Genomic DNA, 26,803 nt, shown 5'->3' with positions numbered 1-26,803 from the left:
CCCTTACCAGATTTAAACACACAATACTTTACTTAAATCTGAAATTCACTTACTTGTGGATAGCTGATAGAGAACCAATACCCGTGGTATGATGAAGCCACCCTTGTTGAAGAAACAGTTGCCTCGTGGTGAACCACCAAGACAAGTATCCCCGTAAAAGATCACAGCCGCCTGCTGTGAGAGAAGGAGCACAGCTTACTGGTGGTGGACAATGTCCTAGAAGCAAGACGCCACTTGTTGGTGATGCACACGCAGCCTGCTGGTGTTGGACACACAGCCGGCTAGCTTTGGTAGGCTGCGTAGGAGGATGGGGAAGGGACTGGCGCCTGCAGGAGATGGACAGCAGCGACCGCCTGGTTGCTTCAGGTGGGGGCAGCCGCCTGTAGATAGTGGGCAGCCACCAGTAGCGATTACGGTAGTGTAGCCTGAGGTGTAGCAGTGCTGTAGGTGAAGAGTCGTCAGTACAAATAATCACAGCCGCCTGCTGTAGCACCCGCTTGCAAGGGGAAAAGCGACTGGTTGCAGTATTGTACACAGCCGACTGTATGTGGAGGTAGCGCAGCAATCTGGAGGTGACAGCTGCCTGCAGAAGGTGCAGTCGCCTGTTTAGGAGATGAAGTAGCCGCCTGTGGGGAGTAGAAGCAGTCGCTTGTATGGGTGGTGAAGCAGCCGCCTGGTGATGCAGACGATAGAACAGCCAGCGAAGGTGATCGCCGGGTGATGAACAAACGCAAGATAGAAGCGATGGGTGTCCACGCTTGAAGGAGGGAGCTTTTTTTTAATAAAATTAAAGTGGAGTTTACTCCACGCTTGCATGTGGGTGGGGAGTTTGGGTAGGTGACCATGCCCACCCCCACACTCACTTAAGTGGGGCTCCCCACCTTGGCCCCTAAGTGGGTGCCCAAAGGGGGTGCCCACATTTAAGTGAATGTGAACACCTAACCTTATAAAATAAAAGGTTAGAATATGAAACATTAAAACAATATGTGCGACATACTTACCACCTGTTCACATGCACCAAAACTCGTCAGAATACAGAGCAGACTTCACGACTCACTGGCAGGCGTCCCCGCTCAGTAAGTAACACGTCAAGCAGGCAAACACACAAATACATGTCATGCGAAAACAGTTTCAAACATGCAAAATATGTGTGCATGTGCAAATAGTAACATGGACATATCTCCCGTTCATGGAACAAGTACAAAATATCTGTCGGCACAAAACTGGCACGACATAAAACATAAAAACCTGGTCTTCCTATGGAGTGACAGTCCCATAGGTAAGACACAGTTCCAGGCACGAGTTTCCCTATGGTGTGACAGTCCCATAGGCAAAACACAGCACGAATACTGGCTCTTACATGGCGTGACAGTCCCATGGGTCGAACACAGTCCAGGTCATACACGGGTGGCACTAGTCTGGCTCCCGTCCATACGACACCATCCTGCTAACACACGGGTGGCACCAGTCTGGCTCCCGTCCATGTCAGCAAAATACTGGCCTCTTCACACGAGACACCGGCCTGGCCTCAAGTGAACGAGACGCAAAAACTGGAGATGGACCAAATGGTCGGCCAATTGGTGACACGCCACCCCTCTGATCCATCCTGGCTCAAGCCAAGGCGAAGCATAGTGCCCTCTAAGAAACCCCAATCAACTCTATCGTATGCCTTCTCAAAATCGAGAAGCATCACGAGCAAGTCCTTGCCAAGAAATCTAGCTCGGGCCGTCGCCTCCCAGAAAGTAAAGATGTTGTCAAGGATACTGCGCTCCTTGACGAATCCTGTCTGGGTGGCATGAATCAACTCCCCCAGGAAGGGCTGGATCCTCAAACTCAAGGCCTTTGCTAAGACCTTGTAGACAGTATTGAGGATCGTAATAGGCCTCCAATGCCGAATATCATCTGATACTCCCTCCCCCTTGGGGATAAGAAAGATCAAGCCCTCTGAAAAGCTCTGTGGCATCACCCCAGTGTCCAAAACATACTGAAAGCCCCTGCGGAGGCCTGGCCCCAAAAGGTCCCAATAGCGCATAAAAAAGGCCGGCGTCAGTCCGTCCTCCCCTGGGCAACTATGTAGCGGCAGGACCCTCAAGGCCTCGGCAAGCTTAATCTCCGAAAGAGGCGCACCAAGAACTGTACGCATACGATCTGTGACCCTCCTCTGCACATGGGCCCACACAGTCTGCCTGCAAGCATCCCGATCCTCAGTGGCTGGCTCCGCTGAAAGCAGGTCTCTATAGAATGCCGTGGCAATGGCTCTGATCTCCCCGGGCTCAGTAGCTACCGATCCATCCGGTCTACCAAGCTGACGGACTCCTGCTTGAGCATGGCGGGGTCCAGTGATCTCAAAAAACTCCCCAGTCACTCTATCACCAAGCTGCGTCCACTGAGAGGCCTGACGACGATAGTAAAACTCATGTCTCTGCTCCTCTGCCTCTCTAACCTCCTGGCGTGCCTGGCTCAGCTATGACGCCACCCACTCACATGCAGGCTGTTGCTCCTGAAGGCGCTGTAGCGAAGCAAGGCTGCGTCTCAGCCGATGCTCCCGCTCGCGAATCTCTCCCAATCGTGTCAAAGCTGCAGCGTGCAAAAAAGAGCTAAGCTCGATGAGACCCTGGGCACACTGGCCTGCTGCATCCTGGTCAGAGCACTGACTATCATGCCAGATCCTCTCAATGTCCTCAGCGAGACTGGGATCTATAAGTACCCTGTCTGGGATCCTCAACTGCAAGCTAGGCTCCCGTGTCCTCTCCTCCAATGTCAAGATAACTGGCGCATGATCTGAAAATGAGGTGCCAGCGAGAATGCCGACGGAGCCCCCTCGCTCCCCTAACCAGTCGCCCACATAAAAGCGATCAATCCGTGATAGATTAGTCCCTCCCTGCCGGTGATCCGACCGAGAGAAACTAAGACTGTCCTGAGAACGGGAGAAGGCCCCATGCTGCCATACATCAGTGATCCTCAGTGACATGCAAAACCGGTCCCAAGCTGCAAGCTCCGTGCCGTGCACTGTAACATGACTGCCTCCCACCCTATCGGCCGGGTCCTCAAGCATGTTGAAGTCTCCCCCGACACACCAATGTGCGGCCTCTGGCAATGCATCCGTAACCTGAGTCCAGAACTCTGCTCTGGCACTAGCATGATTGGGCGCATAGATGTTGAGCACAGCCAATAGCTCATCATGCATCCTCAGAATGACATACTGTGCTCTACCAGGCACAATGATCCCTCGATCCACAATGGCCTGCCGCCATACATCTGCAATGACCATGCATACTCCTCCCTGTCCACCCAAAGGACCAAACCCTGCAGACCAAAAGGTGTCCCATCCACCAGGCATCACCGAACCATATCTCCGGATCTTGCTCTCACCCAAGTGGTGCTCCTACATCATCAAAATATCAATGCTGCCACCAACCAGGCATCTCTGAAGCTCCTGCCTCAAGCAACCACGATAGCGTATAAAATGTGCTCCGCCAAGGCCCTGTACATTCCATGAGATGATCCTCATGTATGACCTGTTGAGGGGGATGCTGTCTCAGCCGTACGGCGGGCCTTCACAAGCGGCTTGGATGGAGAGTAGTCCCCATCCGAGCGGCTGCGAATCTGCCCACCCGGTGTACTGCAAGAATCACGGATCAGGCGCCAGTGGCTGTGGCCCATGGCGACTGCCTCTCGCTCTGACAGAGCAACCTCGTGTATACATACATATCCAGGGTCGCGTGCTAAATCTGCCACTATGCGAACGACCAAATGACGAATCCCTGAGGCATCCACTCCCGGGATCCAAGAAAAAATGAGCCAACTCCCATAGTCAGCCTATCACATCTGTCACCTCCAGATCGCTCACATGATGAGAAAACTCAACTGCCTGAGTCTTCAAAGTGCTAAGAGCGAGCTCTAGAGTCCACTCCCGGTCGCAAGGGCCACAAAGAGGGAACGAGAAGGCCACCACTGAATCTAGTGCCTCCTCCCCGCGGGTCGGAGGTATCAGTACATGAACTCGGATGGGTGCTGGCTCATGGGGGCCCTCTGCTCCAAAAAGCCGTGTGAAGGCGTAATCAAAAGCCTCCGAGCGCTGTCTAATACCGAGGCGACTCAGCCGATTGCGGATAGATGATATCCGTGAAGCCCGAATCGGCATGGTAGGCCTCCTCTGAGGTGCTCGAGCGAGGTCGGTGCTCAACGCCCTCTGGACTGCAGGTGAACGCCAGGGGACTGCCAGGGCCTCCCGGGAAGGTGAGGCGGGCGGGGGGGGGGGGAGGAGGGGGGGGCGAGGGGGGTGGAGAGGGAACCGCTACCGAACCCGGAGCGGGGACGGGAGGAGGCGAGGGTGGAAGCGAGGCGGTGGGAGGGGACGGGGGTGGGGGGGTGAAGGAGGGGGTGCTGGCATCTCCTGGTCCTCAGTCATCGCCGCAGGGGTCTCCTCCTGGAGGAGAGCAAAGCTGTTCCTCACGGGAACCCAGTGAGGCTGAGACTGTGGCTGCTGCTGCAGCGGTCTCTGGGCGTGCTGCTGTGGCTGTCTCCCTCGGCGGTGCCCCTGTCCAGGCTGCCACTCCGAGGTCTCTGTGGCTTGAGCAGGTGTTCCGGAGGCAGCCTGCCGAGCCGCATCTGTGGGTGGGCCATCAGGGGCCTGCTGTTGTGGTGAGGGTCGGGGTCTCCTGCGAGGGCAGGCCTTGGCCAGATGACCGACCTGCCTGCAAATGAAGCACTGGTTCGGGAGCCCCGAGAACTCCACTCTCTGATCAATCCATCCCTACCCTATCCTAGGTAGCTGAATGACCTTAGGAAGGGAGGAGATGTCAGACACCAAAACTCTGACCGAAGGTAGCCCAGCTGCTCTGGCCACCACTGAAGCTGCTGTGGGGCCAGTCTCTAGTACCGAGCCCACGAATGCTCCTAGCCTAGAGAGGAGCGGAAGATACTCCCGGCGGAGTCCAGGGAAGCAAACTGTAACATGAAAAAGGCGCTGTCCCTGCTCAGCCGCTGCTGGGTCAAAGCCATGCTGCCAAGGTTTGAAGAAAGCCCGAGCACCCCTGATGTCAAGGGGACTCATGGCAAGGACCTTGGCCACGCTCTGGGCGGTCTCGATCTGGTAATGTCCACGGCCCAGTAGCTGTACGTCCAGGATCTTGCCCACATATGCAAGAAGGCGGGCCTGGAGAAGATCCCGGATCTCCCCTCTGCTGGGGCGAGTGCCGACTATACGGCAGATGGTGGAATGAGCCTAGAGGCGTTCCACTTCTGCGGTGAGGCTCGCTTCCTCTTCTGGCGAAAGAGAAAGCCTGATGGGGGTGTCCTCAGGGGCGGGCGAGGGGGCTGCGGGGGAGTCCCTCTGAGGCGGGGCGGAAGGAGCCTCCATCAGAGTCTGAAGCTATGGCAAAGGCGAGGCGAAAGCGGAGATCCTGCAAGAACCGAGCTGCACACGGAGAGGCGAAAGACGAAGGCCGAAGAAAAAAAGCAAAACCCCCCTGGGGACGGAAGTCAGCAAGAAAAAGGGAGGGGGGGTGAAGCGGCGAAGGAGAAGCCCAAGGGGGGGGGGGGGGGGGGGGGGGGGGGCGGGAGCTGCGCTGAAGAGGGGTGGGGTGGAGAAAGAGCTGGCGGAGGGGGGGGGGTCGGGCGCTGCAGAGGGGAGGAGGGCGCGAAAGAAGGTGGGGGCGTGAAGGCGAGGATGGGCGGCGGGCAGTGTAGCGAGGGAGGGGGGCGCAGCAGCGAAGGCAGGGGGGGGGGGGGGGGGCAAATGGCAGGCAGCGCAGCAAGGGAGGGAGGCGCAGAAGCGAAAGCAGGCGGGGGGGGGGAGGCAAATGGCGGGCAGCGCAGCAAGGGAGGGGGGCGCAAAAGCGAAAGCAGGCGGGGGGGGGGGGGGGGGGGGGGGCAAGGGGAGGCGCGAGGACTGAGGGGGGGCGCGAGGGGACGAACAGGCAGGAAGGCGGAGGGCGCAAGAGTGCAGGTAGCGCGAGCAGGGAGGGGTGGTAGCTTCAGCGAGCGATAAGCGATATCTTCAGGGTTTGGTCCTTTGGGTGGACAGGGAGGAGTATGCATGGTCATTGCAGATGTATGGCGGCAGGCCATTGTGGATCGAGGGATCATTGTGCTTGGTAGAGCACAGTATGTCATTCGGAGGATGCATGATGAGCTATTGGGTGTGCTCAACGTCTATGCGCCCAACCATGCTAGTGCCAGAGCGGAGTTTTGGACCCAGGTTACGGATGCATTGCCAGAGGCCGCACATTGGTGTGTCAGGGGAGACTTTAACATGCTTGAGGACCCGGCCGATAGGGTGGGAGGCAGTCATGTTACAGTGCACGGCACGGAGCTTGCAGCTTGGGAGCGATTTTGCATGTCACTGAGGATCACTGATGCATGGCAGCATGGGGCCTTCTCCTGCTCTCAGGACAGTCTTAGTTTCTCTCGGTCGGATCGCCGGCAGGGAGGGACTAATCTATCACGGATTGATCGCTTTTATGTGGGCGACTGGTTAGGGGAGCGAGGGGGCTGCGTCGGCATTCTCGCTGGCACCTCATTTTCAGATCATGCGCCAGTTATTTTGACATTTGAGGAGAGGACACAGGAGCCCAGCTTGCAGTTGAGGATCCCAGAGAGGGTACTTACAGATCCTAGTCTCGCTGAGGGCATTGAGAGGATCTGGCATGATAGTCAGTGCTCTGACCAGGATGCAGCAGGCCAGTGTGCCCAGGGACTCATCGAGCTTAGCTCTTTTCTGCACGCTGCAGCTTTGACACGGCTGGGGGAGATTCGCGAGCGGGAGCATTGGCTGAGACGCAGCCTTGCTTCGCTTCAGCGCCTTCAGGAGCAGCAGCCTGCATGTGAGTGGGTGGCGTCCCAGCTGAGCCAGGCACGCCAGGAGGTTAGAGAGGCAGAGGAGCAGAGACATGAGTTTTACTATCGTCGCTAGGCCTCTCAGTGGACGCAGCTTGGTGATAGAGTGACTGGGGAGTTTTTTGAGATTACTGGACCCCGCCATGCTCGAGTAGGAGTCCGTCAGCTTGGGAGGCCGGATGGATCGGTAGCTGTTGAGCCTGGGGAGATCAGAGCCATTGCCACTGGATTCTATAGAGACCTGCTTTCAGCGGAGCCAGCCACTGGGGATCGGGATGCTTGCAGACAGACTGTGTGGGCCCATGTGCAGAGGAGGGTCACAGATCGTATGCGTACAGTTCTTTCAGAGGTTGAGCTTGCTGAGGCCTTGAGGGTCCTGCCGCGACATAGTTGCCAAGGGGAGGACGGACTGACGCCTGCCTTTTTTATGCACTATTGGGACCTTTTTGGGCCAGGCCTCCGCAGGGGCTTTCAGTATGTTTTGGACACTGGGGTGATGCCACAGAGCTTTTCAGAGGGCTTGATCTTTCTTATCCCCAAGGGGGAGGGAGTATCAGATGATATTCGGCATTGGAGACCTATTACGATCCTCAATACTGTCTGGTGTGACCCCTCGCCCCTCTAATGGATTGCAGGGTTCAAGGGGGTGGGGGCTGATGAGGCAGCTCTTAGCCAAGCGCTTCTCAGCGAGCTTTTCAACCAAGGGAGTGGTCTATGGGGGGCCTGTGTTGGTTGTCCATCACCTCGGCGGGGCAATGAAGGAAGATCGTGCAAGGTGCCCCATTCGTTGATAGATGAAACATTTTCCGTGGAGGCTTGAGAAGTCGATCCTCTGCTTGGAGGGGGGGGTGGGGTGCGGGGGGGCGGGGGGCACTTTGCTCGCTATCCCATAGGGGCTCTCAAAACATAACGCTTCTCTCAAGAGATTGTGTGTGCACGTGTGTGCCCACGCACGCATGTGTGAGAGATATTCTTATACATATTCATTGCAAATTTGTTTTTTTTTTCACTTCTAAACACCACTGCCTTTAAAGCCTTGATTTATGGAGGTAGACTTGCAAAGGTATGTACTCGAATTTCGTAGGTGTGATGGCCTTCATTGGATGGGTCTCTTCCGTTTTTGACAACCACATTCCTCCAAAGACTTGACTTGTGTGCACCAAGTTTCACTCAAAACTCACATGTCAATTCGCAAATTGTCTAAATGATCTAAAAGTTGACTTGTCCAGTCTACTCTCTGGCCTTTCAGTGTCATTATTGTGTGTTTCTCTTGATAATAAAAATAGGACATGTTTGAGATTACCAGGGACATTGTCCAAGCTGGGGTGATTGTATGAATCTAACACTTGTTTACTTGCATTTATTTCTTTGCTGTGGACCACAAGTTTGTTTCTTTTAAGCGCAGTTTGAAAGGTGTTAATGCCCATCAATCAATGCTGCTTGTGGTTCAGACTGACTTTGGATTCAGTTTTTCACCTTGCATGCCGATTGTGTTGTGCAAGCTCTGTTTATGTGGTCCTGTGAAATCAAGCAGATACTCAGGTCTGGTGGCCTTCGTGGTGGTCTAACGTTTGTACTGTTTTCAGAATAATGCCGCAGAAGCTGTGTGATATTCTCAGAGTGGATGCGAAGCGGACTGAGGTCCTTAGCAACCTTGATGCCACAGATGTTCTAAAGGCTGCATTTGATGCAACAGAGGCAGCTTTGGATCATGAGTATGAGGTTTTCTCACCTGATTCCCTTCCTCTTATAGTGAAGTTTATGTGACTAGCTTTTTGAGATGCTTCAGTTTCACAGGGCAGCTCTGACAACAGTTAGACAATTAAGAGCATTATAGCAGTCTGAATATGATGAAAATGCTTACGCTTGGTTTTTTACTATTGCCCAGCCTCTAGGTAATTTTTTGGGACTGGCATGTAAAAGTCGCATGTATAGTAGAACTCATAGTCTATTCATATCAAACCACATGGACATCAGAACTTAGGTCGAATAGCTAAAACTCTTCTTCCTTCCCCTCAGATTTTCACAAGGGCATGGTGCTTTGCAGATCATACAGTGAAGCTCCCTATTGTTTTAGCTCTTCATTATCTTTGAACTTTTGAAAATCATGTTAAATGTCCTGTAGTTGTAGGAACCTATGAGCTGTGGGTATTCCCTGAAGAATCCAAGAGAATTCTACATGTGGGCATGCTCAACAGTCGAAGAGAGGCTAGAAAAGGATATGCCAAAAGTTGATATTTCTATAATGGATTGGAGGGGCCTCGGGTCACCATGTGAAGGCCCTGAGAAGTCTCTATAGATATAGCCCATAGACTTGTGATTCTCTTTCTACAACTTGAACTGCAAGATTTTTCAAAATGTGTATGCTCATCCAAGTTACAAGATTGATGCCCTCCCAAGGACTGCATCACCCTTTATATTGGGAGGACTGCACTAGGGCTAACTGACCCAGTATAGGGCTGGCCGACTAGGCTCATAGGGTGGTCGTGGATTGGAAAACCCCTTCAAATAGTGTGTAGGCTGGTTAGGGTTTAGGGTTTTAGGGTTTTAGACACTCCTTGGCCATGGGCACCCAAGCTCATCCATTGCCCCCTTTTTGTATTCCAATGGGTTCATGCAGTGAAGGACACACCTAATCCTAGACATTTGACATAGATAGGTGTCCGTCCACCCAACGAATGAGTCTAAAAAGTGTATGTGACTCCCTGACCCCTTTGCGTAAGAGGGTTACATCCTTGTGGGGACATGTATGACTAACTCTGACTACCCCTAGGTGGTACACTGGTGACTAGTCTCTTTGGACAAGTGCTCACAAAATGTTTGGTGTCTGGCCTCGTGGCCGTGCACTTGTCCTGTACAGGCATCTCCATGGTATTCAAGTGTGGGATGCTGGTGACATCCCCTCCTGCGTAGCTTGATGGAAGTTGCATAGCCTCCAAGTAGTCTGTTGTCAATATAGCCGGGTAGTTCTGGAAGAACTCCGTGTCAAGCTAAACCGCTTCGTGCGTCCCTTGGTTTTGGAACTTTGTGAGGTAGTGACGCTTCTTATGGCTAGAGAAATGTTGAAACGGTGGAGTACAATTTGTTCGGGAATCATGGCTTTGGCTTTGTCTGACACATTCGGCTCGGGCTCATTGTGAACTTCAGTCAAACATGACTTGAAAGTAGCAAATTGGGAGTGATTAGGGTGGATAGTAATGGATTAGGCTCAATATATTGGCATAATCTAAGTAGAGGAAAAGTAATTTGCACTAATGACACGATAATGACAATGCTAGAGAGTTGATCCAACACACACAATTTCCATTAGATGGGGGGCCTTGAAATAGGCTCAGGTACATCATCATTAGTCCATTGCATTATCTTAATGCTCACCTAAACATGCCCTAATCATTTTCCTTGATTCTAGGACCATCTCTCCTTGATTCAAGGCTCATTCAATGTTGATTGAAGACTTTTGTGCACATCACATGTCCACTTGAAGTAGGCACCTTCATGGGAATCTACCATGCCTTGTGAACACCTTTTTAGGTTTACATTGCTTCCTAACATTTAACATGTGAAGTAGGCACCTTCATGGGAATCTACCATGCCTTGTGAACACCTTTTTAGGCTTACATTGCTTCCTAACATTTACCACTTGAAGTAGGCATCTTCTTCATGGGAATCTGCCCCTAGGGACTGCACTTTGGGGCTGAAGCAACTATTGGTGTCTACGGCGTTAGAATTCCCTTCGTGCCCAAACGAGCACGCAGACATGGGGGTTTATTCATACCGTGATCGAATAGGGTGTTGTTTGCAATGACAAGGAGCGTTAGACTAATGGGCACAAGTGCGGTGCAATATTTTCATGAAGGTGTGACTCTTGATTGGAGAAGGCCTTGGTCTCTTCTCGATAAGCTGGACCACCAACAGTGGAAGGGTGAGGTGCATCCACTAAAATAGCATGGGGAGGTCGAGTGATTGCGGCTATGTAAGCCCAACGGGGCGTGCAGTGACAGACTCAACCACGTGTCCAAGAGATAAAAATATAAAGAGAGAGGGGGGAGAGAGAAGGAAATGGGGATCTTGCACAGTACACCACATTGAGTGGGGAACAAGCCCTGTCCCCTTTCAGGAATTTATTCAAGAACAATCCACGGGCACGCTAGCCAGGATCAATACAATCAATGAGTACAAAACAAACAAATATGCCAATGTAGGATATCCAAGTCGATGTCGATGTCGATGTGGAGGCACAAGATCTCTGATGCCGAGCACACGACGGGGATGATCCACAAGTATCTCTCATCTCACCGAACTAGTACCAAATCCAATGAATCCAAGTCCAAGTTCCAAGTCCAAATCAAATCCAAAACCAAGTCCAGATCCATGTCCAAGCTAAAGTTCCATGTTCATGTCCAGGTTCCATGCCTTCCTCTTACATCGCAGTTGTCCTCAATTGCGGACTTGAAGTGTTCCAAGCACATCCATATGTTCCATGTATATCCGTGTGTTCCAAGTACATGAAGTACTTCCATATGTTTGAAGGTACATCATGTACATCCATATGTTTCAAGATACATCAAGTACATCCATATGTTGCAAGGTACTAGCCCCATCTGGTGAGCTTGTGCATCTGGTCTTTCCCATATCTTTGGTGTCATCTACTCATCTGGCAACATCTCAATGCCTTTTCTTTGACCAATGTCCTTGTTCTTGATGGTACATCTTCATGGCCTGTCACATGTATTTAGATAAAATAAATGCATACTTACCTCCTGCAAAAACTAAACACAAGCTAGTCAACAAATAAGTATGCATCATTTGCGTCTAGTGGGTATTAGAGGTACTGGCTAGGTAGTCTGGAGCCCAGTGGACTATCGCATGCCATAAATCCAAGCATTGTCCACACATCAAAAACAACACACAAAGTCAAAGAAATTCAAACATACATCAGTATGCAATGCACAAGTAATGATCCTCTTGTTCATAGATTGTCCTGTTTGGTTTCATCGAAACCGTGCTAAGCCATCTGGCCACTAGAACCACTCGGACTATCCTCAAGGCCATATGGTCACTAGGACCGCCCGAGAGTTCATCAATAGTCATCTAGGCCATCCGGTCGCATTGACCGCCCGACTATAAAATCCAATACAGTCATCTGGGCCATCCGGTCGCAATGACTGCCCGACTATGAAATCCAATACAGTCATCTAGGCTATCTGGTTGTAATGACTGCCCTACTGCGAAGTCTAAGATATCTGGCATCGTTGTTGTCCAATGGGTCATCTGGCATCGTTGCCTCCCATATACAAATCTTGCTCCTTGGGCTATCCGGCATCGTTGCCACCCAACTAGAGCATGTCTAAGTAACCATTATAAGCAAAATAACGGTAAGCTCCAGTCCAATATTATATATATATATATATATATATATATATATATACATACAATTCATTGGCCACAACCTCTGCTTGGTTCAAGACTGCTCCAATGCAATCTCATCATGTTCAACCACAAAAAGGTCTAGAATAACCAACACCGGTCCTTTGCCAGCATAAAGTCTCAATGCTTCAAAAGGGTTTTGTTTCAACTTTGGTCCACAAAGATTCCGTGGCTCTATTTGTCGAAATATGCAATGGGCTAAACACCGCTGCAAACAAGTCGTCAAACTTCTTGGCATGATGTCAATCTGATGATCTTCATCTCTCTCTGGCTTCTTTGCCTTCCTTTCCCTTACCTGTCCTGAAGAAACTGCATCTGAAAGAGACCAAGTCCAAATCGAGTCCAAGTCCAGATCCATGTCTAAGCTAAAGTTCCATGTTCGCCTTATCAATGATGAAAACCCTAGAAAAGCTCTTCCTGGCAAGAAAACTGATATAAAACGCATTTTAATGATTTTCGGGCGATAAAAACCTCCAAAAAGCAGTTTTTAGGGTTTCTTGAATTTCTAGGGTTTTTGAAATTTTCTGTCCGTACAGTCCGTATAGATGTATGGATCTGTACAGTTGCACGGAAAGATGGTGATGTGGCTCTGCAGTTGTTGGAGGCGATCTGAAATTAGCGGGTAGTGATGAAAAACTCCATGATTTGGTTCATAGATGATGAGGAAGAAGATCATCTCTACGCTTGAATGAAGATGGCAACGCGATGAAGAGATGCTTCTTCAACTTGATGCTCAAGGGAGGCTCATGCTTCTTTTATACTTGGGGAAGTCTTGCTTTTTGCCAAAAAGTGATGCTTTTGCTTTGCTTTTGCCTTTTCATTAAATATTATTAATAATAGCCAAAGTTCTTGATTTGTGCTTTTACAACTTCACGGCCTTGCTTTTTGGCCCTAGAGCTGCTTTTGGAGAAAGCGACTTTTAGCTTTTTGGTCCAACTTAGTCTCCTCTTTCCAATGGTGCCATTGGCTCGCGGTCAAACTTGTTTGACTTTTTTCTTTTTTCTGCTTTTTGACGAAGAATGGTGCTTTTTCTTAATCAATCCTTATGGACCCTATCCCCATGTCTTCTTCCACCTGTCTGGTGTCCGGGCATGGATTTCATTATTTGAAATAGAGCTAGGAGGGCCAAATAGTTACAGGTTACGTCAATCCACCACTAGCAATTCTCTAGCTTCTACTACCAACTAAAACGCACACCAGTTTCATCGGGTTGGGCCATTTGACTTTGCCTACTAGATAATAGATAACCGGTTTACCCACTACCCAGGGGTCCTCTAGGGATAGAATAAGTGGTGCATGTTTGAAGAAAGTAGTGCCTGTTTGAAGAAAGTAGTGCCTGCCAAAATACCAAGTATGCCACCACGACCACAAGCCCACTCATCTACATAGAATTGATCTAATCTAGACAGGTTAGGGCCTGTACTTATCGGATCTGGAGAAGCGCACACTCTTGGGGCTATGTCGAAACTCCGGGAAATGCCAAGGGTCTTACTCTAGGCTCCACCAATGGCAACGCAGGTATCTGTAGGAGTGGGGAAGGGGTGCTGCCACTGAAACATGAAGAAACACAAAAAGAAGCACCTCGAGGCTGGAGGACACCATCTCCCCTTTCGGATCTCTATGGCAAGAGCCACCCAACTGATCTGAGCCATGGGCTAGAAGTGAGTGAGCACGTCAATGATACGTAGATCATGCAAATCATGTGAGCTCTATTGGCTGCCCGTGAATAGTGGTAGATAGTGACTCCAACTCCAGTGGTGCACTCAGGGGGGAGGTGAAGATCACCGTGCTACTCTCTGGGTGGAAGGCTTGTAGTGATGTAACACCACACATATACGAATGGGAGCCACTCTCTCTCGAACATACCAGCTCCTTCGATAGGAAGGCATCAAAAGAAGCTGTAGTCTCTGGAGGGAGAGTCCGCATTGGAGAGGGAATGATGGTTATCTCTACTGGCTCCGAGAAGCGAATTGAACGAGCTTGCTGCCTCCGCTCCGGGTCAAGCAAGACCAGAGGGTGGCAAGGAAGCGATATGGCATTAGGAACTAGCTCTGAGAGGCTATGCAAATATGAAGGCATGGAATCCCAGCCGTTCGAGCAAGAACCGTACCGGCAGTGTGGGGGGGTGGGGGAGGGGGGGCGATTCCATCAGTCTCCGAATAATACCACCTATCACCAGGAGGAGAGGAAGGTATTCCTTCCTAAGACAAAGAAAGCAGACTGTCATGGGAAAGCTTGAGATGCCAGGTAGAGGGTCGGATGTTGGGTCGAAGCTGTGTTGGCACCTCGCAAAGAAGGCTGGGCCATACACAGTGCGACGGCATGACTCTGTCCAAAGTTGCAGTCGAGTCGAACTCAACTTGGTAGTAGCCACACCTCAGTGATCTTTCCAGGTGCACCAAGAAGGCTTGCTTGTAACATATCCTTGAGCTGTCCAGGTGTTGGGTGACTACCCACAATCTTGCAAACCAAGGTCAAGGCCTCCAAAGATGTGACTATCGAAGCGAGGAGATGGAGGTCCACTTTTCAGAAAGAAAGTCAAGGGACGGCGTCCTTGGTTGGGGATGACGGAGCGGCTGCCATGGAGTCCTCTTGGAGGTTCAAAGACGAGAAGCACCTGTCCATGGAGACGGAGATGAGGAGTGTCCATGGAGTCGGAGATGAGGAGGGGAAGGGGGAGATGAAAAGCTTAGCAAGGTGGTGCCTGGAAGGATAAGGAAGACGTGCACAAGAAGGCGAGGGGCGGACAGACAAATGGCAGAGGGGGGACACCATAGGGGGGTGACGGAGGCCAGGGTGGCTAAAGGAGGGGGGACAGACAAATGGCAGAGGGGGGACGCCATAGGGGGGTGACGGAGGCCAGGGTGACTAAAGGAGGGGGAGGGCGGCGCGCCACAAAGAGGAAGGCGGTGGCAGCGGCGAGAGGAGGGAGGCAGCGAAGGAGGGGAAGGCACGTGGCAGCAGGGAAGGAGCCGACAAAGGGAGGGAAGGCAGGATGCAGCGGGGAAGGGGCGGCAAAGATGGGGGGCTGCTTATAGAGGGCGGGAGGGCTGAAGCGATGGCGTCAAGACCCCCAGAAGCTGATTGGTGTCAGTCACAACCAAGGAGGGTTTCATGAGTGTTGGTAGCCAGTTGGGGCTGTTCCAAAGCTTTTATGGAGCACTCCAAGGGATGAAGTTCATCCAAGGAGCGAAGGGTGCCAGGATTAGTTTCAAGGAGGGTTCATGTCACATGCACCATGCACTGAGGTGCAATGTGACACACTAGCTCATCAACAGTGCTATACTTATACAGACGTTTCGTGCCTTTTTAGGAATGTTTGTCGAATGCCATGACCCCATTGTGAGCCCTAGTCTAGGATATATCAAGCACGAGCTACGTAGGTCAGTCTCCCAGCCTTAGATGTTGGGGTTAGTCCCTTAACCCAGTTGGAGAACAACCATTTAGGTCATCTGAGGTTAGGTATGGTAAAAGTTAGTCCTTTAGATGCTTCAAACAAAGCATGTTAGAGCATTTCGTGACATGAATGCATGAGCTACCCATTGGGCAGCCCATGGGGCATGTTATATGCCTTAGCATTTAATGCTAGGCAGCATATGGCAGCCTGGACCCTTGCCAAGCCATCATGGTGGATGTTATCACAGCTTTCCAGCATTTATAGCACTCGGCCAGCATTAGTTTCTAATTATGCCATTTCTGCAGTGTTTAATGCTCACATCAGCAGGTCATGGGATTTAGGCCGACAGCAGCATGCTTCCACCGACCAGCAGTCCAGTAACATATATAAGCAGTCCCTCCTCCATTGCATAAATCTATCTCACAAAAATCGGTCTTCTCTCATAGAACACAGTGCAAAAGTACATGCTTGAAGACCTTGGTCTTTGCTTGCATAAATCACAGCCAAGCACCTAGTGCTTCAGTCTAAAGGCAGCCGCGAAGTTTGCTTCAGCGGCCAGCCTTCAATAGTGCATCTCCCGCAGCAGATTTGAGTGTGCATAAGGCTATCCGAAGTGGCTTCAAAGTTGGCTTCATACTGCTTGGTGGTTCAGCATGCATCTGGTCTACAACGTCCTTGCGTTTCGCAGTCTCCGTCAGTCGAGTCTCATTATGTTCTCTGCATCGTAATAGTACTCCAAGGTAATACAAGCAAATACTCCTACCTGTTGCAGGAGGGCCCTTCAGTGGGTAAATTGGGACCCAATTTGGTGTTGTCTCTGCTTTCTCTCTCTCTCTCTATAGCTCTACCTCCTATGGATAAAAGATTGCTTCATGCTCACTTCATAAAGGTATAAAGGTGGTCCTGCTGTGCGTTACACGATCTAGCCAGTTGTATGTTACATTGGTATCAGAGCTTCTGGTTGTGACCCAGCTTGAGCATGTAAGTGAGAGAAAAACCATGAATGGTAAAACTAACGTCAAGGAAAACCACTCAGCCATTCACCATGTCAAGAAGAAGAAGAAAGAAGTTACCAAGAAGGCACCACTGCAAAAGAAAGTGTCCGCGAAGACACCACTCCAGAAGAAAGTATCCCCAAAGACACAAGTAAAGAAGAAATGCTTCCGCAAAGTGCAACTATACTCCTTCAAGAGCTAATGGAACAAAACAAGTTACTCAAGCTACAACTACAAGAAGCCAAAGATGCAAAAGAAAAAAAAGAAGAACAGCCTAAAGAGCAACCTAAAGAGCAGATTATGGAGCAAGGTCCCCAAAGTTTTCAGCATATGAGGAAAAACAAAGTATTACCAACGCTTGGTTGACATGTTCTCTGAGAAGATGTATCCTATAAATCTGTTGACAAAGAACAATAAGCCATGCAACTCCAGCATCAACAGTTGCTAGCAACCTTTCAGGCCTATCTTATGGCAACACTTCCCAAAATGGCACCATCCTAGCACCTCATCTGCTCCATCAACCAAACTTTTGTAAGTATGATGGTAAGTGTTATCATTCTCTGCAGTTACATAGTTTATTCATCAATTTGTTGCATATTTCCCTTTAGCTAAAGTTTCAGATCCACAAGACAAAGTCCATCTAGTGGCTCCACACCTCATGAGAGAAGCCGTTACTTGGTGGCAGCATTGGTCAAGTTTGCACACTGTCATAACCACATGCACGACCCATTGCATATGGGAGACTTTTGTGTCGGACCTCAAAGCAAGATTCCTTCCATCCCAATAAATGACCAATTTGAAGGATGAGTTTTACAAAACCTCCGCCGAGAATGGGTCACCCGTGTTGACTTATTTCAATAATGTCATCACCATGGCACAACAGTTGGGAAAGACAGAAGATGAGAAGCTGAAATAGGTTCTCAGGTGCTCAGATACGAACATCAAGTTCACAATTTCAAGCCATAGTCTTATGACCAGGCTTTGACTCTGGCACAAAATCAAGAGATGATGCTGAAGGGAGGTAAGCCTAAGCAGGTCTAGGTCAGTCCCAAATCCTAGCAACAGCAACAGTTTTCATCCCAGCCGCTTAAGGGTACTTAGAACAGTAAAGACAATAAGGACAATAAGTCTTAGAGCACCTCAGGAACCAAAAAAACCACAGAGCCTAATCCTAGAAAGACGCCTTAGGAGAAGGCCAAGGAGGGCATTACTAGAGGTTATCTCCAGCCAGAGGAACAAAGGCAGTACCAGACAGAGAATCGTTGTTTTTTCCAGTCATCAAGTAGGCCATGGTAAGAGGGATTGTACTAAGTTACAGGCTTATAAAGCCACCAAAGCATCCTCGTCTATAGTAGCCACTGGTGATGCTACATCCACCCCTGCATCTTCAAACACGAATGCGGAGCTCTTAGAAAAGAAGCTCAATGTACATTGCTTTATGTCCACGTGCATGTAGGCATATGCTCACTTATGGTAGTGCTATGTGTGAACAGGGCTTAACCAAGGGCACTTTTCCCCATGTGGTTTTTCCCCTTGGATATCAAATGTGAAAGGACACTCTACATATACTATTTTGTACTTCTATATTATATGGATGTGGCACACATGCAAGGGTTGACTTGCATTTTGTGGATACCACACTTTTGGCTCTCTCTCTTTCTCTCTCTCTCTCTCTCTCTCTCTCTCTCATTTCTGTGTGTGAGCTTCTCTACCCTGCACCTAACCCTAATGTGCAGGTTTGTGTGTGTGAGTGTGTGAGTCCAACACTAACAATTGGTATCAGAGCAGGGAGCTGGCCCTGGAATTCTGCCCCTGGAAGAAAACCTGAAGCAACGTCTGCAGAGTTCCCTGCGAAATTCCGTCGCCAGCGCTTCCGTCCGATGGTTCTGTCACTGCCCCTCTCGGCCACCAGAACCCGGCGGCACTAGTGGGGAGCCCACCACCGCCGCTCAGCCCGTGGGCGGCACCTCCATCTCCAACCGGCGGCGCTAGTGCACCCAGAGCCGCCGCCACCCAAGAGCGCCTCCCATCCGCCCGTCGCCGTCGCTGCTCCGTTCTGATCGCCGCTGTCCGTCGGTGCTCCATTCCGGCCGGCAATAGCCGTGCCGTGCCCAGGCCAACGACTCAAGCCCGCCTCCGTCGCTGCTCCAAGCTCCGCACGTGCCCAGGCCGACGACTCAAGCCCGTTCCGGCCTCCCGGCGGCTTGCCTGCGACCTCCGTGCTCGCCCTGGCGTAGATACGCGTTGCGCCGCCTCCGCCTGTCCCGTCAGCTCTGTGCGCTCCAGCTCCCCGTCGACCCTACGCTCCAGCTGCAGCTCCCCGTCGACCCTGCGCTCTAGCTTCATCTCCTCGTCGACCCTACGCTCAAGCTAGCTCCGGCGGCTCCCTCTCGCTCCGCCTTCACCTGCGCCTCGCTGTTGCTGCTTGAACGCCTCTGCACGACTAATACCTCGCGTGGCCAGCAACACCCCCAATTGACCGTGCTACAGGTAGGGATATGCAAATTTTGACAGAATTCTGCTCACGTAAAAATATGCAAATTTTGCAGGCACTGCAGTGAAGGTCAGATACAATTTTGCAGACACTACAGTACATGTGGTAAAAATATGAAAATTTTGCAGACACTACAGTGCATGTGGTAAAGGGTTTAGGCAATTTGGGGGATTTCTCAATTTCAGGACAAATTGAAAAAATTGGGCATGTTGCTTTGCTTGCAATTTGGGGGTTTTCCAAATTGAGGTGAAAACTAGCAAATTGAACCTCTTTCAGTTGCAGAAATTTGGGGCTTTTGTGAAAATTGGCCAATTAGATGCACATTGAAGTGATTGGAGTGCATAAAAAATGGGAATTTTTTTATTGGAGCATGTAATTGGGCATTACAGCTGTGATTTGTCGCGTATGTATATACATTGTGTAATTGGACAATTTGGTGCAGGTTTACACTTGCTTTGGTTTGCAGGCATACATTTGCACAGGACATTTGGTTGCCTGGTAGTGCACATTGGTGCTTGGTTTGCTTGCAGGTATATTTTGTTGACATGGCACAGAATGCTACAGATGTATTTGGTGTGCTCACCCAGGAGGACAAGTTTGATGGATCTAACTACTCCCTCTGGAGTTTCATGATCCGTAATTTGCTGGTAGCCAAAGGGCTTTGGGTCATCGTGTGTGGTGATGACACACGCCCACTTACCATACAGCCAGCCACACCTTAAAGGGGAGGTGCTCAAAGAGCTCCTGATGTAGAACCTTCTCCCACACAAGAGCACAGAAGAGATGGGACTAGAGATGCACAGGCCATGTCATTGATAGCCCTTTCAGTGAAAAGGACTATTATTCCGCACATTCGTTCTTGCAAGACATCGAAGCTTGCATGGGACACATTGGAAGCAATGTATCAGGTACGCAACAAGGCAAGAGTTGCCTACTTGAAGAGGCAATTGGATCTTCTTTCTATGGATGAGGGTGACTCCATGGCAGATCATCTCACCAAACTGAGAGATTTGCACGAACAATTGCTCAACATTGATGAGGTTATCCCAGACAGACAGATGGTCACTAACACTCTTCATTCTTTACCACCTTCCTACTTGGGCTTTCACACCTCTCTCAACCTCTCAATGAGAGGAGCTGGTGATCCCGTCACTTTTGAAGAGCTGGTGGGTTTACTCTTGCAGGAAGAGCAAACAAGAGCAAACTTATCGAGCAACCGTGGTGGAGACAAGGCATTTACAGCCAAGGATAAGGGTAAAGCAAAGAGCTTTAAGCATGGGGGACAACAATCTAGCAAGGCTGGTCATGGACAGCCCTCTTCTGGTGGTGAAAAGTCTGACAAAGGGGATGCAAACAAGCCCAAAAAGAAGGGCAAATGTCACTACTGCCATAAGCGTGGACAGTACATCAGTGAATGTAGGAAGCAGATTGCAAAAGAGAAAAGGAAAGAAGCAGGCAATGCAGTAGCAGACTCTTCTGATGACAAAGCACAGCAATCAGCTAATGTAATCCAAGAAGAGTACACTTTTTTGGTCACATGCACTAGTGACACACCAAGTACTTCAGTCACTGATATGTCTTGCATTGCATTTGACAGATAGAATGCATCATGGTATTTTGATAGTGGTGCTTTGAGCCACATCACTTCATGCAAAGATGTATTTCAACACTTGGTTTATGCTTCAAATGGCCGCACTGTATCATGTGCAGATCATACCACATATCCAGTAAAGGGAATTGGCAATGTCATACTTATTGTAGCCACTGGTGCCAATATTTGTCTGAAAAATGTATTGTATGTTCCAGGGATAAAGAAAAATCTGCTCTCCGTCTCAACCATAAACGACCAAGGTTTAAAGGTTGAATTTGAAGATAGGAAGTGCTTGGTAAAAGACCCATCAAAGGGTTATGAAATAGTCACTTATGGAACACGATACAAAGGCTTGTATAAGCTGGACAGCTATGACAAGCGTACTTATGATGCAAATACAGTGTGCAGAGCTATGGAATGCTCGTTTTGGGCATGTAAATTTTCAGAGTTTGATGCTTTTGCAGAAGCATCATATGGTTGATAATATGCCGCCTCTTGAGTCTCCACCAAGACATGTATGTGGGGTGTATTTTGGGAAAGATGCAACGAAAACCATTCCCCAAAGATGGAGCTGTTAGAGCTGAAAGTAAATTACAGCTCATACATAGTGATGTATGTAGTCCAATGCGGACACTATCCATAGGGGGGCATCTTTACTTCGTCACATTCATTGATGACTACTCCAGGTTTGCTTGGGCTTACCCCTTGAAAGCGAAAGCAGATGTGTTTACATGCTTTCGACACTTCGTAGCAACGGCTGAAAATATGTGTGGATGTAAAGTCCAAACACTCCGCTCAAATAGAGGTGGAGAATACATGTCAAATGCATTGAAGGATTATATGCTTCAAAAGGGCATCAAACACCAATGCACTGTGGAATTACCTAAAGGCAAGCATGTCATTGGAACAAAGTGGGTGTACAAAGTCGAAAGAAAGTCTGATGGTACTATTGACAGGTACAAAGCCAGACTTGTGGCTAAAGGCTACTCCCAAAAAAAGGGAATAGATTATGAAGAAACTTTTGCTCCTACTTCGAGAATGACCACTATAAGATCAGTGATTGCATTAGCTGCACATAAAGGATGGATAGTGCGTCAATTGGACATCAAAACTGCATTCTTAAATGGGGATTTACAGGAGGAAGTATATGTAAATCAGCCCATTGGTTTTGTAGTTCCTGGCGAGGAACATAAAGTATGCAGGTTACACAAAGCATTGTTTGGGTTAAAGCAAGCTCCAAGAGCTTGGTATGATAAGATACATGCTTATCTAACCAGCCAAGGTTATGTCAATAGTCCAGGTGAATGCACATTGGATGTGAAGAAAACCGATGCCGATATTCTCATAGTCATCTTGTATGTAGATGACATGCTCATTACAGGTACTAGCAAAGCACAAATTTCAGATTTCAAAGCTGATTTGAAAGCTGAATATGATATGTCAGATTTGGGGCCTTTACACTACTATCTCGGCATACAGTTTATGCATACAGATGATGGCATTGTTATGTAGCAAACTAAGTACATAAAAAGTTTGCTAAAAAGGTTTCACATGGTTGAATGTAAGCCCATTTCTACTCCGGTAGAACCAGGTGTACGGCTTACTATGCATGATATTGGAGAGCCTTTTGAGGCCGGCATTTACAGCCAGGCAGTGGGATGCCTCATTTACTTGTGTAACACGAGGCCAGACATATCTTTTGGGGTGTCTTTGTTGAGCAAGCCCAGGCACAGTCCAGGCACAAAGCATTGGCAAGCAGTCAAACCCATTTTTCGTTATCTTAAGGGTACCCTGGATCTTGGTTTGTTCTATCCCGGGGGGGCAGCTTGCAGCTTTAGGCATACAGTGATTCAGATTGGGCTGGTGATTATGATACCAGGCAATCCACTAGTGGGAATTGTTTTTTTCTTGGCAGTTCATGCATATCTTGGTTGAGTAAAAAGCAACCCACTGTTGCCACATCTACTTGTGAGGCTGAGTACAGGGCAGTCTTCACAGCTACAGTAGATTGTGTATGGTTGAGGAGACTACTAGCTGATGTTCGTGAGTGTCAGCAGACACCCACCACCATTCTCATTGATAGCCAGAGTGCTATGGCCGTGGCACGAAATCCAGTATTTCATGCACGTACCAAGCACATTGAGATTCATTATCACTATATCAAAGAGAGGCTACATGCAGGGGAGATCAGTTTATCTTACTGCCCTACACAGGATAATGTTGCAGATCTATTCACAAAGGCTTTACTTCGAGCAAAGTTTGAAGCTTTCCGCAAAGCTTTGGGCTTACTCTCATACAGAGAGTGATCTGCTACCTTGTACATGTTCACACTTCCACTACAGGGGGGATATGCTCACTTATGGTAGTGTTATGTGTGAACAGGGCTTAACCAAGGGCACTTTTTCCCATGTGGTTTTTTCCCTTGGATATCAAATGTGAAAGGACACTCTACATATAATATTTTGTACTTCTATATTATATGGATGTGGCACACATGCAAGGGTTGACTTGCATTTTGTGGATACCACACTTTTGGCTCTCTCTCTCTCTCTCTCTCTCTCTCATTTCTTTGTGTGAGCTTCTCTACCGTGCACCTAACCCTAATGTGCAGGTTTGTGTGTGTGACTGTGTGAGTCCAACACCAACAGCCCAAGTCTCTCTTTTTATTCCAAATTTGCATAGACCCTTTGTGGTCGAGTGTGATGCATGTGGAGATTGTTTGGGGATTGTTTTGAATCAAGAGGGGCATGCAATGGCTTTTGAAAGCCACCGTTTAGAACATGTAAAATTGTATTTGCAGGTTTATGAGAAAGAGTTATTAGTCGTTATTCATGCGCTAAAAACATGGAAACATTACCTTTTGGGGACTGAATTTATGGTTTAAACAGATCATCAGAGTTTACGATACTTTCTTAACAACCTAAGCTTTCAGAAAAGCATTTAAGGTGTGCGAATTCCTTGTCCATGTTTCATTTTCAGTTTTTGCATACTCCAGGCAAGAAGAATTTGGTAGCGGATGCTTTGTCACGCAGGCCTCAAGTTAATGCAATGCTATCAAGCAGCAATCCCCTTAGATAGAAAGTTGATAGGTCTCCTTCCAAAGTTTCAAGACATTATGTTGAGGGATGATCTCCCACCACAACTCCCACCCTCTCGTCCTGAGGATCAACGCATTGAGTTGGTCCCGGAGACAGAACCTCCCATTAAAGTCCCCTATCGATTTTCTAAGGCATTGGAGGGCAAACTCGAACATTAGTTATCATAGTTACTTCGGGCCGTATTCATCCACCCATCCTCCTCACTGTTCGATGCACCCATCTTATTCGTGCAAAATAAAGATAAGACTGCACGTTTATGTGTGGATGATAGGACACTCAACAAGCTCACAATCAAGAATAAGATCCCAATGCCCCACATTGAGTACATTTTGGAGCGTCTTAATGGTGCTAAATGTTTTTCGAAAATAGGCCTCGAGAATGGATATCACCAAGTCCACATTTTTACAGCCGACATTTCAAAAACGGCTTTTCGTACCGAGCGTGGCCACTGCGAGTTCGTGGTAATGCCATTTGGTTTCACCAATGCACCAACGACGTTCAATAAAATGATGTCTCAGTTATTTATTGAGCTAATTGGGAAGTGTGTATTCATCTTCTTTGAATAGATGCACATATCTCTACACCATATTTGGAGTGGAATCAGAGACAAGGCAAGGTTTTCAATGAAAAGGTTGCCAAGAAGGGAAGGATGACAAGTTTAGGAGTCCACGTGGAGACAAAGGGATGATGACAGTCATCCAAGGTCAAAGGTTGGAATCCCGTCATCAAGTTTAGCAGGAGGGAATGTCATGTGTACACACGGACATGGGAGCTTTCTAAGGCTATTCCCTGATTTGCAGCAGATAAAACATTAGGCGTTGGAGCAGTAGCAGCTGTCACAGGTATGATTCATGTGGACCATGCTCTGTCGGCCAGCAGTTGAGCATCTATCTGATGAAGTCAGCAGTAATTAGATTCATGCATGTCGATGGAACTGGCCGACAGTAGGTCCACCAGTTATTATTTCCAAGGCCTATAAAAGGCATCTCATTGCTCATTGTAGATCATCTCCCCCCAAGGTGGAGCAGGTCTAGATTCAAGTGTTATGTTTTCCTTTTGGGAAGGCCAAAGGCCACAGAAGATGTACCTTTTTGTACCATATGAATATACTGAATACACAGGCATCTCATTATTCACAAAGTGCTGAAGTACTCCAAGGGCCAGGACTGCCAAAGGGAGCATGAAGCAAGGGTGAATTTGAATGTCAAGAATTAGGTCATCTTCAGGCTGCAGATTTACAGCCAAGGAAGATCTCCAGGAAAGTCAGTCTTTTCATCATTCAATAAAGCAAATACACCATTCCTTGGTGGGGGGCCTTCAGTATTTGGGATGCAATTGGGTGAAGTTGTCTCTCTTCTTCTTCTTCTTCTTCTTCTTCTCTCATCTCCGCTACATTGTGCAATAGTCAAGAACCAAGGTGCTGAATATTCCTTATCAAAGTATAATCATGTCTGTAAGCTTTTGCATATTACATGTTGCACCCTTCAATGTTGTCTCGCCACCGAAGACTGAACTCAATAGGTTTGTGCAACAAGAGAAGAGGGGTGGAGAGGTCCACTCTACCTTGATTACCTCTCTCTTGAGCAAGATTGGAGAATAGGAATTGAAGAAGAAAGAGGAGATGCGAGGAAGCAAACCACTTTCAAGAGGCAAGCCTACCTCTACTCACATGCATATTAGAAAGAAGCAAGCATGTGAGCATGAACACGAGCACAAGAGGGATTTCAAGGCCCAAAATTTTATCAATGGGATTGTTCCATTCTCATTATTCAAAAGTGTCTTGTATACCTGTCCTCTTTGTTTACGTTAGGCTGCCCAAGGGATGCCTTGCTTTAAAACGATCTAGATCTATCCTAGGCTATGTGCCAGGATGTCTGGGGTGCCTTACTTTAAAACTATCTAGATCTATTCCAGGCTATGTACATTATAGGATAGTTGCTGGGTTTCATTATATAAGCTTTATTAGCATGGCATTCTAAAGATATATAATCATGAAGTGCAATGTGCCGGTACAACATCAGAGCTTGGAAGCATACAGTGCAGTACATATAGCAATGTTAACCCAAAGTGGTTAATAGAAAACCCAAGGCTGTTCTTGCAACTTCAAGCAGTAGCTCACTATTTTCAATATTTGCTGCCTCTTGTTTGTTGAGGCAAAGTCTTCAAAGTGTTTATCTATGGTTGCCAAAGTCTTCTTTTATTTTTGGCTCACAGCACAAACTATTAGGGAAAACTTCACAAACAGTGAGCTGAACTGTATTGATGAGGGATGGAATGACGGGAATGAGTCCATGAAATTGGGACTGGGGTTTGACACAAACTATCCGAGTTTTCTGTTTAAGAATGGCATGAAGGGGTCACTTGTACATATGCCTTTACTCAAGGAAATGGGTACGCTGTGATGTGATAATGACTGTTTTTGACGTACAAGCTGCTTTGTCTGAATGGTAGATACTGAACCAGCCTTGCCTAACTCTTGCTCACCATGGATCACAAGTGGAGATTGAAGTTCTGGATTATAAGTCATGCTGTGATGTCACTGGTTAAGTGTTGGGTTTTACTCTTGCATGAACATCAACCTGATGCCCAGAATAAGGTTGGGTCTGTCTCCTTCAAAGGTGCAACTGCCAGCGTCTATTTGTCCAACCATGTGGTGTGAAGACGTGGATTTTCTTCCAAAGGATTTAGTCTGTCCTAACTTGTTGTGGGAATAGAGGAGAAAACTGTACACCTTCTTAGATATGCCATGGCTTAATGCCACATAGGTGATTTTGCAAAACAGTAAATGAGCCCAACTGTGCCAGACAGCCTCCTATGTTGTAACGGGAGCCTCCGTATTCTGTTGCAGTGACTTTAGGGAATGCCTAGCAGTCCTTTTTATGTTCTGCTTTTTTTTTTGGGTGGTGGTTGGAGAGGTCATTATGTTTATATAAGTCCAGTTTGTTGATTCCTTTTCCCTTC

The 26,803-nt window shown here is 48.4% G+C and overlaps 1 protein-coding gene across 1 annotated transcript in view; it reads left to right on the top strand.

The window, feature by feature from the left end:
- The window catches only part of KAPP (kinase associated protein phosphatase), a 102,677-nt gene that overhangs the window by 52,869 nt on the left and 23,005 nt on the right, over window positions 1–26,803 (top strand). Inside the window, exon 7 of the mRNA XM_086817556.1 lies at window positions 8,427–8,562. Coding sequence (XP_086673682.1) covers window positions 8,427–8,562 — 136 coding nt within the window. The remainder of the gene's footprint in view (window positions 1–8,426; window positions 8,563–26,803) is intronic.

Source organism: Cibotium barometz, chromosome 23 (assembly GCF_041138505.1).
Source record: "Cibotium barometz isolate CiBa-2024 chromosome 23, ASM4113850v1, whole genome shotgun sequence".
In the NCBI taxonomy this organism is placed as follows: Eukaryota; Viridiplantae; Streptophyta; class Polypodiopsida; order Cyatheales; family Cibotiaceae; genus Cibotium; species Cibotium barometz.
The sequence above is the reverse complement of the archived record's forward strand: the minus strand, read 5'-3'. Positions and strand labels throughout refer to the sequence as shown.